At 40.4% G+C, this 16362-nt stretch overlaps 1 protein-coding gene across 3 annotated transcripts in view; it reads left to right on the top strand.

Moving 5' to 3' along the window:
* CRACDL (CRACD like) overlaps positions 1 to 16362 on the top strand; it is a 117409-nt gene that overhangs the window by 55750 nt on the left and 45297 nt on the right. For all 3 annotated transcript variants that reach the window (XM_055123502.1, XM_055123503.1, XM_055123500.1), the window contains exon 2: positions 14751 to 14830. In XM_055123502.1, coding sequence (XP_054979477.1) covers positions 14761 to 14830 — 70 coding nt within the window. In that variant the 5' untranslated portion in view covers positions 14751 to 14760. The remainder of the gene's footprint in view (positions 1 to 14750; positions 14831 to 16362) is intronic.

Below are 16362 nucleotides of genomic sequence, written 5' to 3'. Positions count from 1 at the left end.
CCCTTTCAGTTTTCACAATGATCCCAACTTTTGTAATTACCTGAGGAAGTAATTTCTTCTTACAGCTTCAAGTTACTGTCAACTGTTTGTCATTAATTGTCCACCACACAGGCAGAGGGAGAGGTGGGGTGTTTGTGGGGGGAGTACTGGGGACTTTGGTGGTGGGAAATGTGTACTGAAGGGATGGTGTTTGATCATTGTATGACTGAAACTCAAACATGAAACAAGAGAGAAGATGGCTTCTCTCTTGTTGCTTCCTAGTTTCTCTTTGAATGTATTTGGCATTCTACTATTTGTCTTCATTTGTTCAGTGAGGGTTTATTGAGTTCAGGTGTTTATATAGATGTCTCATCAAATATGGGAACTTTAGGCCAATTATTTCTCTTTTTAAAAGCTTTTTATTTATTTTTAAATTTTTATTAAAGAGCTATGATTTACAACGTTACAAAATTACTGATAGTTGCTTTTTAGGCGTACAATAACTCAACACCAATCCCTCCACCAGTGTTAACTCCCCTCCACCAGTGTCCCCAGATTCCCTCCCCATCCAAACCCCCACCCCACCCCCACCTGTCAACTTGACAGGCACTTTACAAAGTTTCAGTGGTTGCCACTTAGATCTCATGTTTTCAGTTCTTTTGAATCTGTGTTTTGGGTATTTGGTTATGCCTTTTGTACATCACTGGTCTAACTGAAGTCTTGATGCCTCTTAACCCATTACTTCTTGTAGGACAATTATTTTTTCAAATATTCTATCTCTTTTTCTTTTGGGATGTCCACAGTATGTCTCATTGTTTTCTTGATCATGTCCCATAGGCACTTGATACCCTAATTACTAGATTCTTTCTCTTGTAATGTTTTCTGAAACTTGTTGCCTGTTCAGATCTACCTTTGAATCCCCCTAGTGAATCTTTCATTTCAGATATACTTTTAAGCTCCAGCATATTGGGCAAAGGGGGTAAAGTGTTTTTTTTTTTTTTCAGTTTTCCTGTGCCCTGATTGATATTTCCAGGTATATCTGTTTAGACAGTGCCGTGGATCAAACTGAGGGCTCCCACAGCAAGGCAAACACTCTACCCCTGAGCTATGCACCCAGCAGGACTTGAGCATCTTAAGACATTTAGTAGTTTCATCATCATGTAATTTCAGAGAGTTTTTGGTTTATTTTTCCTTTGGGTCATAATTTCCCTTTTTTTTGGTATGACTTCTGTTTTTTTTTAATTGTTGTTGAAGACTGGGCATAACTCTGGAATTTAGATTACCACCCCCCATCACCATGTTGTTTTGTTTATTTCTTAGTTGGTGTAGGCTATTGCTGTGCTAAGCAAGAGTCTCTCAGAGCTGTTGTAAGTTCTTGCCTCTCCCTGGGCAGGGGTGATGACTCTGATTTCCCCTGTAGATGCTATTGCTTTTAGTGACCCAGTTTTTAGTGCCTTTTGAAAAAAGGGAAAACAGAAAACTGAAAAGAATGGAGAGAATGCAATACCAGTTTTAAAAACCTTTCCCAAATCATTTCATGTAGGAGGAAAGGAGATTTCAGCAGCTTGGAAGATGGGTCCTGCAGCAACCACATGAGAATTATATTTCTTGCTTGAAGTTTTGTCCTTAAGCACCATTCAGTACAGTTCCCCCAATACTTGGAGAGCAGGGTCATTTTTACCCACCTGGCTGCTTCCAACTGCACCTGGACCAGGTTCCTGGCTGTCTGTCAGAGTGTTGGAGGCAGGAATGTACAGATGCTGTGGGGAGTACTGGAACCAGACAAAATTAATTGTAATTTATATAGAAGCCTTCCCCTGGAAATTGTAAGCTGGACACTGGAATTCTAAAATAGTTATATCATTCAAATGCTCTCCATGCAATTATTGTCTAAGTGGAAACCCAGTTCTTGACTCTTTCTACTCTGCTAACTTCTCAGAATACCAGAATATGCGTTTGTCTCTCTTCCACCTGGACAGGAACTGCTGGATTGTATGGTAACTTTATGTTGAACATTTTGAGAAACTTTTTCCAAACTGGCAAGTACATTGGATTTCCATCAGTTGAGTGATGTTCCGATTTCTTCATCTACTTATAAATACTATTGTTTGTCCCGTTTATTGCAGCTATTCTAGTGAGTGTGAAGCAATGTCTCACACAGTTTAATTACAACTCTCTAATAGCTAATGGTCTCAAGCATTTTTTAATGTTCTTACTCACGATTCCTATGCCATCTTACACTAATATCTGTTCAAATATTTAATTTTTTTAAATTGAAGTGCAGTAAAAATTAGTTTTAGGTTACAATAAAATTTAATATTTCCATACATTGCAAAATGTGACCACAATAAGTTTACTCAGCATTCATTTACATGGAGAGCTTATTATTATTCAGTCTTTTTATTGTTGGTGTCATAGGTGTTGGTGCTGGTGGGGACATATAGTCATTGGAAATAGAACCTGGGATCTCAAACATGCAACACATGTGCTCTCATGTGTGTGCCACACCTCTTGCTCTATTTTTTAGTTTTAAGGATTCGTCATATATTCTATATACAAATTCCATATTAGATTTATGAATCACAAATATTTCTTTCAGTGTGTGGGTTCTTTTGACTTTATCTTTTTAATTTTTGTTCTCTTCATTGACTTATTATTGCTTTTTATGGGATTTCGGAGGTTTAGCTTGACCTGTCTGTGGGTGTGAAATGTCGCTGCTCCCACCAGTGCTTCCCTGCCATCACTCCTCCAGCGAGAGCCTCACTCCCTGCTCCCTCCTCAGTCCCTTTGCTCTCTCACCACCACTTTCTCTCTCAAAACTTCATCACTTTGCTATTTCTTGTCATTAGTTTTCTTCGGTAATTCTTACTCCACGTGAGTGAGAATGTCTGATACTAGTTTTTCACTTCACTATTTCACTTAGCAGAATTGCCACATAATCGCTCAGTTCTGTCCATGTTGTCCCAGCAGGCATGGTGCCGTCCTGCTTGATGACAGAGTTCTGTCTCATTAAGTGTAGCCACCACAGCTGCCATTCCTAGTCATCTGCTGACTCCATGCTTTGGCTGTTGTGAGTGATGCTGTATCAACACAGTGGCGGGAACATCCTTTGTGTTTGTGTTTTCATGTCCTCTGGATAGATTCCTGGGAGTGGTATTATGGCTCTAAAGAAATATTCTTTTTTTAAAAAAGATAGCTCTATACAAATTCCATAGAGGTTGCAATTTACAGTCTCACCCACAGTGTACCAGAATTACTTTAAGTTGCCTGTTATTTTTTATGATACTTATTTTGTTGTGTAAAAGTTTTATAATTTGATACAGTCCTATTTATTCTTTTATTTTCATTACCATTGAAATTGAATTGCAGGATACATACTAAGTATACATACATGTTGATGTACTAAATTTATCACCTATATTTTCTGTTTGTAATTTAGGCACTGTAATTAAAAAAGTTATTGATAGTTGAGTTTTAGGCGTATGATACTTCAACACCTATCCCACCACCAGTGTCAGCTTCCCTCTACTAGTATTCCCATATTCTCTCCTCACCACAACCTCCACCCCATCCATGCCTGCCAACTTGACAGGCACATTACGAAGTTCCAATCGTTGTAGCTTAGCTTTCATGTTTTCAGTGTTGTTGAGTCTGTGTCTTGGATATATGGCTATAGCCCTTACCCATATCACCAGGATAACTGAAGCGTGGGTGAAAAAAAGCATTTTTTTCACATGTGTACTGGCCATATGCCTGTCTTCCTCTGAGAAGTGTCTATTCATTTCCTCTCCTCATTTTTTGATTGGGTTTTTGAATTTGTTTTTGTTGTTGTTGATCTTTGTGAGTACTTTATGTATCCCGACATCAAAAGTTCACCCGTTACTTCCTGTTCTCTTCTTCCCCTTGATTTCTTTCTTTCTCTCTCCTTCTCCTCTCTGAACACTGGGGTAAAAGATGACCTAGGCATCCCCTTTACTTTCCATCCAGTGTTTTATATACCATAGATAAGTGAGATCATCCTGTGTTTTTCTTTCTTCTTCTGGCTTACTTCATTCAACATATCTTCCATTTCCAATCAGACTGTGGAAAATTGCATGATTTCATAATTTCTTGCAACTGCGTAGTATTCCATTGTGAATAACACACATGCACATATAACACATTTTCATAATTCATTCATTGGTTGTTGGACACTAGGTTGATTCCATATCTGAGCTATTATACTGAATGCAGCAATGAATAATAGTGAGCATATGTCCTTTTGAGAGAGTGTTTTTATGTTCTGAGTAAGATGCCGAAAAGTGGAATTGTTGGGTCATATGCAGTTCCATTCTGTTTCTGAGAACTCTCTATACTGTTTTCCACAGAGATTGCACCAGAAAACATTCCCCCCAGCAGTGGATGAGAGTTCCTTTTTCATCACATCCCCTCCAATACAGACTGTTCCTACTATTTTTGATATGTGCCATTCTCACTGGTGTGAGATGGGATCTCATTGTCGTCTTATTTGGATTCTTCTGATGATAAGTGATGCAGAGCATTTTTTCACATGCCTACTGGCCATATGCCTGTCTTCCTCTGAGAAGTGTCTATTCATTTCCTCTCCTCATTTTTTGATTGGGTTTTGAATTTGAATTTGTTTTTGTTGTTGTTGATCTTTGTGAGTACTTTATGTATCCCGACATCAAACCTTTATCTGATATATTGGATACAAATATTTTCCCCCATTATTAGCTGTCTTTTAGGTTTTTTGGTTTTTTATTATTTTTTATTTTTTTAATTATTTATTTTATTGAATCACCATATGGAAAGTTACAAAGTTCTCAGGCTTATGTCTCAGTTATACAATGCTCAAACACCCGTCCCTTCACCAGTGCCCATATTCCACCACCAAAACCCCCAGTATACCTCCCACCCCCCACCTCCCCACCCCCGCCTGCATAACTGATAAATTTCACTTCATTTTCTCTTTACCTTGATTACATTCCATATTTCAACACAAAACTCACTATTGTTGTTGGAGTTTCCCCCCCAAAAAAACAGCTCTACTGACAAGGAAGCATTTGATAATTAGTTTTCCATTGCTGAGAATGAAGAGATATGAAATTGCGCTGCTGCAGTAGCAGCCGCGTGGTTTAGGATTTCTGTATTTTAGTATTTTAGTAATTAAGTCCAGGGAGATTTATGTTAGAAATTGCATAATTTCCCTTCCTGGGGCAGTATGGGGCAATGGCTTAGTTCACAGTCTAGAGACATGGCTGCAAGCAGTTTCTGGGACCAAAAGTAGTCTAGCTGGCCTCCGGATCATGGTCAATCAGCAGCAAAGCGGCCGCACCAAAGTGTGGCCGCCCAGGTCGAGTCTCGGCAGAGCGCATGCCAGTATCGGCCTCAGCCCGAGACTGCCCAAGCGTCCCGCTGTTCCAAGTACATAACTCTCTCTCTCTTTTTTTCTTTTTCTCCTTCCCACGCCACCAAGATCACACCTGCTTAAAGTCCTCATAATATGGCGGACGCCAGGCCTCTTCTCCCAGACAAAAGAAAAAAACTGAGAGAGAGGGATATTTCCCCTCCTCCGCCAGCGTGGGGCAATGGCTTAGTTCACAGTCTACAGACATGGCTGCAAGCAGTTTCTGGGACCAAAAGTAGTCTGTGTCTTTTAATTTATCCTGTTTTTCTTCTGCCATGCAGAAGCTCTTTAATTTTATATAGTCCCATTTGTTTGTTTTTTACTGTGTTGCCTTTACCACTGGCAAAGGCACCTTTGAGGTACAAATCTTGAAGTGTCCTGCATATATTTTCCTCAGTGTAATTTATAGTTTCTGGTCAGATCTCGAGGTCTTTGATCCACTTTGAATTGACTTTTGTGTGAGGTGTAAGAAATGGATTCAATTTTAACTTCCTACAGGTAGTTGTCCTGTTTTGTTGAAGAGGCCATCTTTGCTCTATTTCGTGTTTTCAGCTCCCCTATCAAAAATTAACTGCCCATGTATATGAAGTTTTGTCATAGGGTATTCAGTCCTGACCCATTGATAAGGGGCCCTATATTTATTCCAGTACTATGCAGTTTAGATCACTATAGCTTTATAATATAATTCCAAATTAGGTAATGAAATACCTTCCCATTTCTTATTTTTCAGTATGGCTTGGCTATTCATGATATTCTATTCTAGAAGAATGTTGTCTGAATTGGATCGGGATTGCGTTGAATCTATATAATAGTTTAGATAGGAGAGTTACTTAAAGAATTATTGTTATTATGGTTTATGTTATTATGGTTTATGTTGTTATGATGGGCTGGAGCGATAGCACAGCGGTAGGGTGTTCGCCTTTCACGCGGCTGACCCGTGTTCGATTCCTCCGCCCCTCTCGGAGAGCCCAGCAAGCTACCGAGAGTATCGCGCCCGCACTGCAGAGCCTGGCAAGCTACCCGTGGCGTATTGGATATGCCAAAAACAGTAACAATAAGTCTCACAATGAGAGACGTTACTGGTGCCCGCTCGAACAAATCGGTGAGCAACGGAATGACAGTGACAGTGACAGTTGTTATGATTCAATCATGATTTTCCAGTCCATGAACATGGAAGATTTTTCCATTTCCTAAGGTTTTCTTTGATTTCTTTCTTAAGTGATTTAAAGTTATTATGGTATAGATCTCCCACTTCACTTGTTAAGCTGATTTTTAGATACCTGATGGTTTGGGGTACTGTTATAAATAGGATACGCTCCTTGATCACATTCTCCTCTGATTCATTCTTTGTACATAAGAATGTTACTTATTTTGTGTATTGATTTTGTGGCCAGTCACTATTGTTTCTAGGAGTTTTATTGTGGACTCTTTAGGGTCTTCTAAGCATATCATCATGTCATCTGCAAATAGTGATAATTTGTGGTGGCCTTCTTTTCCACCACTTGATTTTTTAAATTTTTTTTCATTCTTTTCTATCATTTGCATCCATTTGATTTTTTTTCTTTCCTGATTGCCATAGCCAAGACTTCTAATACTATGTTGAATAGAAGTGGAGAAAGTGGACATCCTTGCCTTGTACCTGATCTCTGAGGGAATTATTTTACTTTCTCACCTTTGAGGATGGTACTGGCTGTAAGCCATCATTATCTTGAGTAAGGTTCCTTTCACTCCTATTTTGTTGAGTTTTTAAAAAATCATGAATAGATAGATATTGGAACTTGTCAAAGGCTATCTCTGCATCAATTGGTATGATGTGATTTTTATCTTTCCTTTTATTAATGTAGTGTATTATGTTAACTAATTTGCATATGTTGAACTAAGATTTTGTTAAGAATTTTTGCATCAGTTTTTGTCAGGAAGAGTGGTCTGAAATTTTCTTTTCTGGAAGTGTCTCTGCCTTGGTATTAGTGTAACGTTAGTATCACAGAAGGTTAGGGAAGGATTCCTGTATCTTCAATATTTTGGAAGAGCTTAAGGAGTAAAGGTAGTAAATCTTTGAAAATTTGATAGAACTCACTAGTGAATCCGGCTGAACTGGAACTTTTGTTCTCGGGGAGATTCTTAATGACTTTTTCAATTTCCTTACTTGTAATTGATCTGTTTAGATTTTCTATTTCCTCCTTGTTCAGCTTTTTTATTTTTTCTTTCTTAAAAAAATGTAGGAGTACTGCTATTTATTTGGCCGTTGATTAAGCTGATTGAATTGGTCATGAACTCCACATTACTTTTTTTAAAATTGAAACACCATGAGATATAGTTGGAAAGCTTTCATATTCGAGATTCAGTCATACAATGATCGAATACCCATCCACCACCAGTGTCCCCAGTATTTCCCCAGCCCCCCATCCCAGTCCTCACCCTGCCTCCATGGCAGGCAATTTTCCCCAATACTCTCTCTCTCTCTATTTTTGGGCATTATGTTTTGCTCAAATTTTCCCACCACCATTCAAGCCTGCCTGCAAGGGGCAGATGCTAGATCATTTATTGTCCATTGCTCATTTAGAATATCTTGGGTGCCGCAGCTATGTGCTTCTGGAATCCTAGATTGTAAATGGTTTGGTTCCAGAGACAAATGGATTATTGCCCTATTTACGTAGGGCAATAATCCATTTTGGGATTCAACTGGGCATCTCTGGACCAGGACTCTTGGTGCGCTAAGATGGCACCCAGAGGTACATTGTGGGTGTGACAGCCAGGTCGATGAGCAGACGGGGAGCCAGGGAGGGACAGCCTGACACCTCTGCCACCATGTGGCATGGAGATTTAGTCCTGGAACCTGTATACTTGGGCGTTGCTTGTGGAAACTCTTTGTCACTGGGATTCCATTGGGAGTGGGCAGGGAGAGTGCACTTGCTCCATCTGGGGTGCCCCAGTGAAATTGGTTTGGTATGGGGCCCGACAGATCTCTGGTTCTGTGGTGTCTTCTGGGACTTGCTGCTATGTCTTTGGCTTTTGAGCTCTTTCAAGATTTATTTATGGGTCTCTGAAGCAAGAACAGTAATAGAGTTTACAGGGTGGCACTGGAGTTGGTTCATAGGGTTTACTGCCAGTGCTTCCATGTGTATTGGGAAGTGGGGGGGAGGTAGCCCACCCCAATACTGTAAGAGCTGGAGATTTCTGTCACAAACCCTGCATACCCCAATTTTTAGCAGATTAGATCTTGGTGAGGTCTGTCCTGAGACAGTGGAGTCAGGCCGGGGGTATGGCAATGATTTTGGATTGCTAAAGCAAGCGACTGCTGGGGACTCTGCCTGGACAGGCACAGGCCAATTGCCCCTCTCCTATTTACCCCAGTCTGTTCAGCTGTGCATGAGACTGAGATTAACTGTGGCGATGGGTCTATGAAATAAGGCCAATAAATGAGCTTGTGTAGCTGAGTCAGAGGTGGTTTGTGGGCATGGCTCCCATATACCTAACTTTTGGCCATTTAATTTTGGTAAATTTGGTCCCAAGTTGTTGGGGTCCGGTCAAAAGCACAGAGGCAATTTTGGGATGTCAGGAAGCCTGAAGGCACCATTAGGCTGCTGATGCACTCGTCCTGAAGGTACAGGTTGACCTGCTGGCGGCACATAGCCCCCCCACCCTTCGCCTTGTTCAGCTTGGGGAGATTAAATGACTAAGAATATATCCATTTCTTCTAGGTTTTCCAGTTTAAGAGCATTAAATTTTTCATAGTAACCTCTCATATTTTGAATTTCTGAAGGATTCACTGTAATTTCTCCCCTTTCATCTCTGATTTATTTGAACATGTTCTCTTTGTTCTTCATAAGTTTAGCTAATGGTTTGTTTATCTTGTTTATTTTTTCGAAGAACCAGCTCATAGTTTCATTGATTCTTTGAATTGTGTTTTTGATTTCTGCTATAGTTTTTATTATTTGTTGTTGAGGATTTCTGCTCTGGTTTTTATTATTTTCCTCCTTCTGCTACTTTTTGAATAAACTGTTCATTGTTATTAGTGGTGTGTTAAGATTTTCTTTAATTATTATGCTAATGTCTGTCTCTCTGTTGTCTCTTCATAATTATTTTGTATGCTTGTCTGTCCCATATTTGGTACATATGTATTGATGGCTATTATGTCTTTCAAATTTAAAACTATATGTTTTTTATTTTTATTTATTTATTTTTTAAAAATTATATGTTTTTTAAATAGTACTGATATTACCATTTTATATTTGCAGTGCTGCTACACCATACTACCATCAGTGAGACAGTTCCTCCAGCCTAAGGTCCCTCCCATGCCCTTTACTCTCTTAGTATCCTTAACTCAGTTCTGTCTCAGGATTTATTTTCATTGACGATTGTCTAATATCTTGCTTTGTCATTATTTCTTCTTGATGTGTCGACCACTTAATCAATATGTAATATCTAACTTTTTAGTTGATAATTTGTTTTATCAAACAAAGGCCTTGTTCCAGCCTTTCACTCGGCATTTGTATTTGTCTTTATATCTGATGTGAAAGTCTTGTATGCATTGCATAGACAGACCCTGCTATTTTATTTATGCAGCCACTCAATGTTTTTTGATTGGTGGGCTCAGACCATTCACATCTAAGGTGATTCTTATTGCCCATATTATTTCCTGTTTTCTGTTGTTATTTTATAATTTGTTGTCTTTTTCCCATTGGTTTCTCTCTTTTCATGTGGATAATTTTCCTTGAAAATTCTATCTTTTTCTCTGAACCTTGATATTTTCTCTTAATTCTTGAAAACAAGAATCCCTGCCCGAGATTCTTGTTTTGAGGTTACTATGGAGATTCTAACATACTCATATCTAAAGCAGTATTTTCTGTGCTGGTAATGGCACATCATCATTTGACTATATCATTCTTTTGCTTTCTCCCCTTTTTATCTGTTGTTTTATGTCACAAAATGTTGTGCTGTTCTTATTTGGGCAACTGTATTACTATTTTGTTCCAGGCTTGAGATGTTCTTTACCTTTTGTCTCTTTTTTTCCGTGTGGATTTCTTACAGAGCAGTGATGACAGTGGTGTGTGCTTTTGTTTGTCTGAAAGGCCTTTGTTTCTCCATCATATTTGAATGATGGTTTTTCCTGAAAGGACATCCTTGACTGGCATTTTTTATTTTACTGCTTTGAATATGTCATTTCACTCTCTTCTAGCCTATGGAGTTTCTGCTTAGAAGTCTGATGAAAGTACTTTTTTCTTTTTTCATAACAACCTTCAATGTTTTTTTCCCCTTATCATTGACTTTTGATAATTTAATATTTATGTTCCTTGGTAGTGGGTTACTTTAGATAAAAAATCGAGTGTTATCTCTACTTTTTTTATATCTATGCCTAAGCAAAAAATATGAAACATTCTACTAATTTGTATGTCCTTGTTTTTCAGGGAGCCTGCTACTCTATCATTCCAATTCTAGCAGATGTTCTACTGTAGTGAGCACTGTGCTCTCCTGGTAGAGTAGTTGAGACAAAGCATTTATAATTATTTTTATTTGAGGAAGGTCAGACTTGGTGGTGCTCAGGCGACTTGGTGGTGCTCAGGGCTTACTCCTGGCTCTGTGCTCCGGTGTCACTCATGGCAGCTGCTCAGGGGATTATGTATTCTGGTGGGGATAGAACCAGACAGCAGCATTCAAGTCTTAACCACAAAACTCTCTGGCTCCAAAGTATTTATTAATTTCAACAAAGTCAAACTGAGTTTCACCCCTCTTTTCATCTTACATGTGAGTAATCATTGTCTAACCCACACTCACACATTTCCCCATTGCTTTATTTGAACAGTTTTATCACATATTTAAGTGATTCACTTTGAGCTATTTTTTAGCATAATTTGAGATAGAAGTACAAATTAGGTTTTGCCTGTCAGTATTCCAAGTACCATTTGTTAAGAAGATGAATCTTTCCCCCAATAAATTGTTTTAACAGTCTGTTGGCAGTCAATTCCCCATAAACTTATGGGTTTAGGACTTGATAATTTGTTGATCTATATAATTGCCTTTATGTAAGTTTCATGTAATTTTGATTAATATAGATCTGAAATAAGTTTGAAACTTGGAAGTATAAATTCAATTCTTCCACCCTTTTTCTTTTTAAAGATAGCTTTGTATCCTTTGTAGTTCCATTAGAATTTTAAAATCAGCTTTTTTGTTTGTTTTTGCATTTTAGCCTCACCTAGCAATGATTAGGGCTAGGACCAGTTCTCCTGGCCGTTGGTTCTACTGACCTTGGGTATTAGTCTCATATTGGAGCACCATTTTGGTCTGTGCTTGTTTTTCCTGGGTTTTTTTTTGAGGTGTCACATCCAGCCATGTTCAAGGCGCCTTACAGACTGCCACATGCAGGGAAGGTGCCATAACCCTGCCTGTCTCCTGGCCTGAGCATCTTTCAACCCTCCCACATGAGGTGGGGCTTGGCTGGTTTCCCAGCAAAGGCTGCAGAGTGACTTTTGCATCCTGTCTGAGGCTTGTGGGCACCTAGGACCTGGGCCCCCCATGCTGCCCCTCACAGCAAGGCATGGACCAGTGCCTCCCTGGGCTCCTACCCCTAGCCCCGTGCCACCTTATCTCAGGACATTGTTCACCTCAGTGAGAAGCAAGTATGGGTGGGAGTGGCCCATCAGACTTGAACCTACACTCTCTCACACACCTGGTCTCTCTGTCCTGCCTGGAAAGAAACAATGTATTAAAATGTACAAAAATGAGATCTTTCCCATATGTGGGATAAAATAAAACACAGGAAGAGAGTAACATCTGAGCCAAGTCATCTGAACTGAAGATTTTCTCTATAAAACTGAGCTTCATGTTCTGTGGGGGAGGAGGTTGTGGTTGGAAGGGTCTTTGGGACACTGGTGAAGGGAGATGGTCTCTCTGGGGTGGGAATACTATTGGAATGATGCATGAGTGAAATGTGTGATGAGCAGTATTGTGGAACCTCAATAAAAATGGTTTAAATGGTTTAAAACCATTTAAGAATGGTTTAAAAATGGTATTATGAAACCTTAATAAAAATGATTCAAAAAATAAAAATATCCAAAGGAGGCTGGATATTTTGAAAGTAACATCTCAAATGTTATTGATATATCATGACTGCCTTAGTGTCGGTAGACATGTCATGTCTACAGCACACCCCATTTTTCAGACTGAGATGGCCTGTCAGATCCGGCTGTGGCTGAGCTGCCAGGTAACAGGGCCATTTCGGCAAGAGGTTCTGTCTTTTGGATTCCCCAGCTGCTTCCTTTGAGTCCCTCTAGGAAAAGCTCAGGGTTATCCCCTTCCCTGGCAAGAGACAGGGACAATGTGACTCCAGCCCGTATCCCGGGCCCGTTAGCAGACTTACCAAAGATGGACATGTTCTTGTTTCTAGAACGGGACAGTTAAGACAGCTGGGGATAAATAGAGCATTCATGTGATAGGCTACATGCTTAGTAAAAGCTATTTCTAAAATTTTATTTTATTTTATTGGCTTTGGAGGACCACATCTGGCTGTACTCTGAGTTTACTCCAGACTCTGTGCTCAAGGATCACTCCTGGTGGCGTTTGTGGGACCATATGGGGTGCTGGGGATTGAACCCAGGTCAACCTCATGCAAAGCAGCACTCTTCTTGCTGTGCTATCTCTCTGACCCGGTGTTCATAATAATAGAATGGTGAGATCATCCTCAGTGTTGGCCTTAGAGGACTAAGGTCAACTTTGGCATCCGAGCCCTCACCAAATTCATTGTCCTTCTTGCTCTTTATAGTTTTCTTCTCCACTGGCTCCTAAATATTATACCCGAGTTAGGTAAGGGCCCACAACTTCTTCCCTCTGTCAAAATCTTTTTTTTTATATCTACCATTTTTCCCATTTTGTGCTATGTATAAGTAGTAAATATTAATTGGGAAATTAAATATTCGAGCCTCCTTTTAAGTGTGAGAGTTCATTGTAACTGCTGGTAATAAATAGTTTTCCAAATAAATGGGAATTAGGAACTGTTGAGTAGGGGAAGATACTAGATAAAAGTCATGTCGGGCCCAGGGAGCAGGCTGAAAGAGCTAGAGTTTTGATCTTGGCACCCCTGGGCTTCATAGGGGCAAGCCCCAATAACTGAATTAAGAGTTACCACTGAGCATGGTTGAATGTGTCCAGAAAAACAAAACCAAATAAATAAAATCCAGCCCGAGAAAGCAGAGCCAATGAACTTTGCAGAACTATTGGCCGGCATTTGCTTTATTTTCTTCATAGGTCAGAGATTTTTGGGGAGAGGGACTTCCAAGCAGTGCTCAGGTCTCAGAGAGCTCACCAGACTTTGAGGTGCTTGAGGAACCAGGTGATGCTGAGGGTAAAACCCAGGGATCCAGAGTGTGAAACATATGGCCCAGCCCTTCAAGTCATTTCCCTGGCCAAGAGTCAGGGAGTTTTTATTTACGAAGAACCCAAGTCTGGTAGTTGATGTAACAATCATACCTGGAATGACTTTTTAGGAGTAACTTAGTACTTAGGCAGGAGCAGTAAGGGAAAAGTGTTCATGTGCTAAGATGTCAAGTTTATTATATATTCTCTGCACCTTCATATCTGAGAGTCATAAAATTTCACTAAGAAAATCATGTAAATAAACAATCATGTAGATTTTACGTGAGAGATTATATAGCCATTGAAATAACACGAAGAATTTCTTTGTTTTTTTGCGCGTTTATTTTTTTGGCATACCTGGTGATACTCAGGGCTTACTCCTGGCTCTTCACTCAGGAATCATACCTGGTCATGCTTGGGGTACTGTCTGGTATGTGATGAATTGAACCTGGGTTGGCTGCATGCATATCAAGCACTCTACTCACTGTGCTATCTCTCTGCCTCCAACTGAGAAAGAATTTTCATGGGTATAAGACAATCAGAAGGTCACAATGTGTGTACACAAACACCTGCCTAGAACACCCAGGGGAAGAACTACAGTAAAAATGTTACATGTTTTCTCTGGTTGTAGGACTCTGAGTGACTTTCAATTCTTAATCTTCTAAAATTTCTACTGTGAGCAAGTGATTAGCATAATATTTAAAAACTAGTTTTCAAAGAAAGTAACTACCAGCTCTGCGTCCATTGGTGAAGCATTTGATATAGTTACTTGTTTTTCATTAAATGGGCTGGGTCAGCAGATGGTTAGTTGCCTATGTGGGCACTAATCTTGAAGAGTGGGTTTGTTGTGGGCCTGGACTGGCCCGGACTCTACCCCAGAATGTGTCTTTGCTGGTGTGAGCAGGCAAGGTCAGAGGCAAGAGCACTGTCCACCTCCACTTTGCTCGCCATGGATTACGCAACATGCCTAACAGTAAGACACATAGCCGTAATACAATTTCCTGTTGCATTTCAGCGAGCTGACTATGATTTCTACGAGGGTGATGGATGTCAAGCTTCGGGAGGCTGCAGAAGGCCTTGGGGAGGACAGCACAGGTAAGACCCTCCCGTCCTCTGCTCCAACGGTCCCTCTGGGGTGTGGGACAGGGAGAACAGCCAGCCCCAGCCTGTGGGGTGTAGAGAGCCAGGGCTAAAGAAAATAGGATGGAGGAAGGAATAAGATGAAAGCAGAAAAGTAGCACTGTAGCACTGTCTTCCCGTTGTTCATTGATTTGCTTGGTGGGCACCAGTAACATCTCCATTATGAGGCTTGTTACTGTTTTTGGCATATCAAATACGCCATGGGAAGCTTGCCAGTCTCTGCCGTACAGGCGGGATATTTTCAGTAGCTTGCCGGGCTCTCTGAGAGGTACGGAAGAATTGAACCTGGGTTGGCTGCCTTCAAGGCAAACGCCCTATCCTCTGTGCTACCAGAAATGTGAAAACAGTGAAAACAGTCAGAGGGATTGAACAAAATCAAGCCTCTTTATTTATTTATTTATTGCTTTTTGGGTCATCATACCCAGCGATGCACAGGGGTTACTCCTGGCTCTGCACTCAGGAATTACTCCTGGCGGAGCTTGGGGAACCGTATGGGATGCCGGGGATTGAACCCGGGCATGGGGCCTAATCCTGGCTCTGTGATCAGCAGTCACTCCTGGTGGACTTGGGGGACCATATCTGATTTCAGGTATTGAACTAGGGTTAGCTGCATGCAAGCCCTAACCTCTGTCCTATCATTCCAACCTTAAAATGTAGAAATCTAGATTAAAAACTTAATTTACTTGGGATTGAATAAGATCCTTATATATGCAAGGCATGTGCTGTGCCAGCCCCTAGATAAAAACACTCTTTTTTTTTCTTTTTGGGTCACACCCGGCGATGCACAGGGGTCACTCATGGCTCTGCATGCAGGAATTACCCCTGGCAGTGCTCAGGGGACCATATGGGATGCTGGGAATCGAACTCAGATCGGCCACATGCAAGGCAAACACCCTACCCACTGTACTATCACTCTAGCCCCCATTCAGATTCTTGATCTTAATGATGAGTCCACAATTGTATGTATACCAAAAAGAATAAATTATATTTAATTCTAAAAATGATGTGCCGGATAAAACATAAGAAGTGGATTTTCTAGAAATAAGTGTAGTCAATTGAAAGCTCAGTAGATGGATGTTCTTAATGGCAGATTATATCAGTTAATGATTAATCACAAGTTAAACAGAATGATAGACTGGCAGAAGAGGGCTGAGGACATAGAGGAGAGTGAGAGGTTTGACGTGTCTGAGTACAGTCTGAAGAAAGGACAGAGTGCCTGAGAATATTCTGAATTTGGGGAAAAAAATAGGATCTAGTTTATATTTCAGAAATCCAATAAAGTGGCCGGAGAGAGAGCGGTGTACTTGCCTTACACATGCAGCTGAGCCAAGTTTGATCCTCAGAGTCACATACAGTCCCCTGAAGCCCCCCGGACTGATCCCTGAGCATAGAGCCACCAGAAGGGTCTGGGAACTGCCAGGTGTTGGCTCCAGTAAACAAAAGGAAAGGAAAGGAAAGGAAAGGAAAGGAAAGGAAAGGAAAGGAAA

The sequence above is a fragment of the Sorex araneus genome, chromosome X (assembly GCF_027595985.1).
Source record: "Sorex araneus isolate mSorAra2 chromosome X, mSorAra2.pri, whole genome shotgun sequence".
Lineage (NCBI taxonomy): Eukaryota > Metazoa > Chordata > Mammalia > Eulipotyphla > Soricidae > Sorex > Sorex araneus.
Note: the sequence above shows the minus strand (reverse complement) of the source record. Positions and strands in the feature narration are given on the sequence as shown.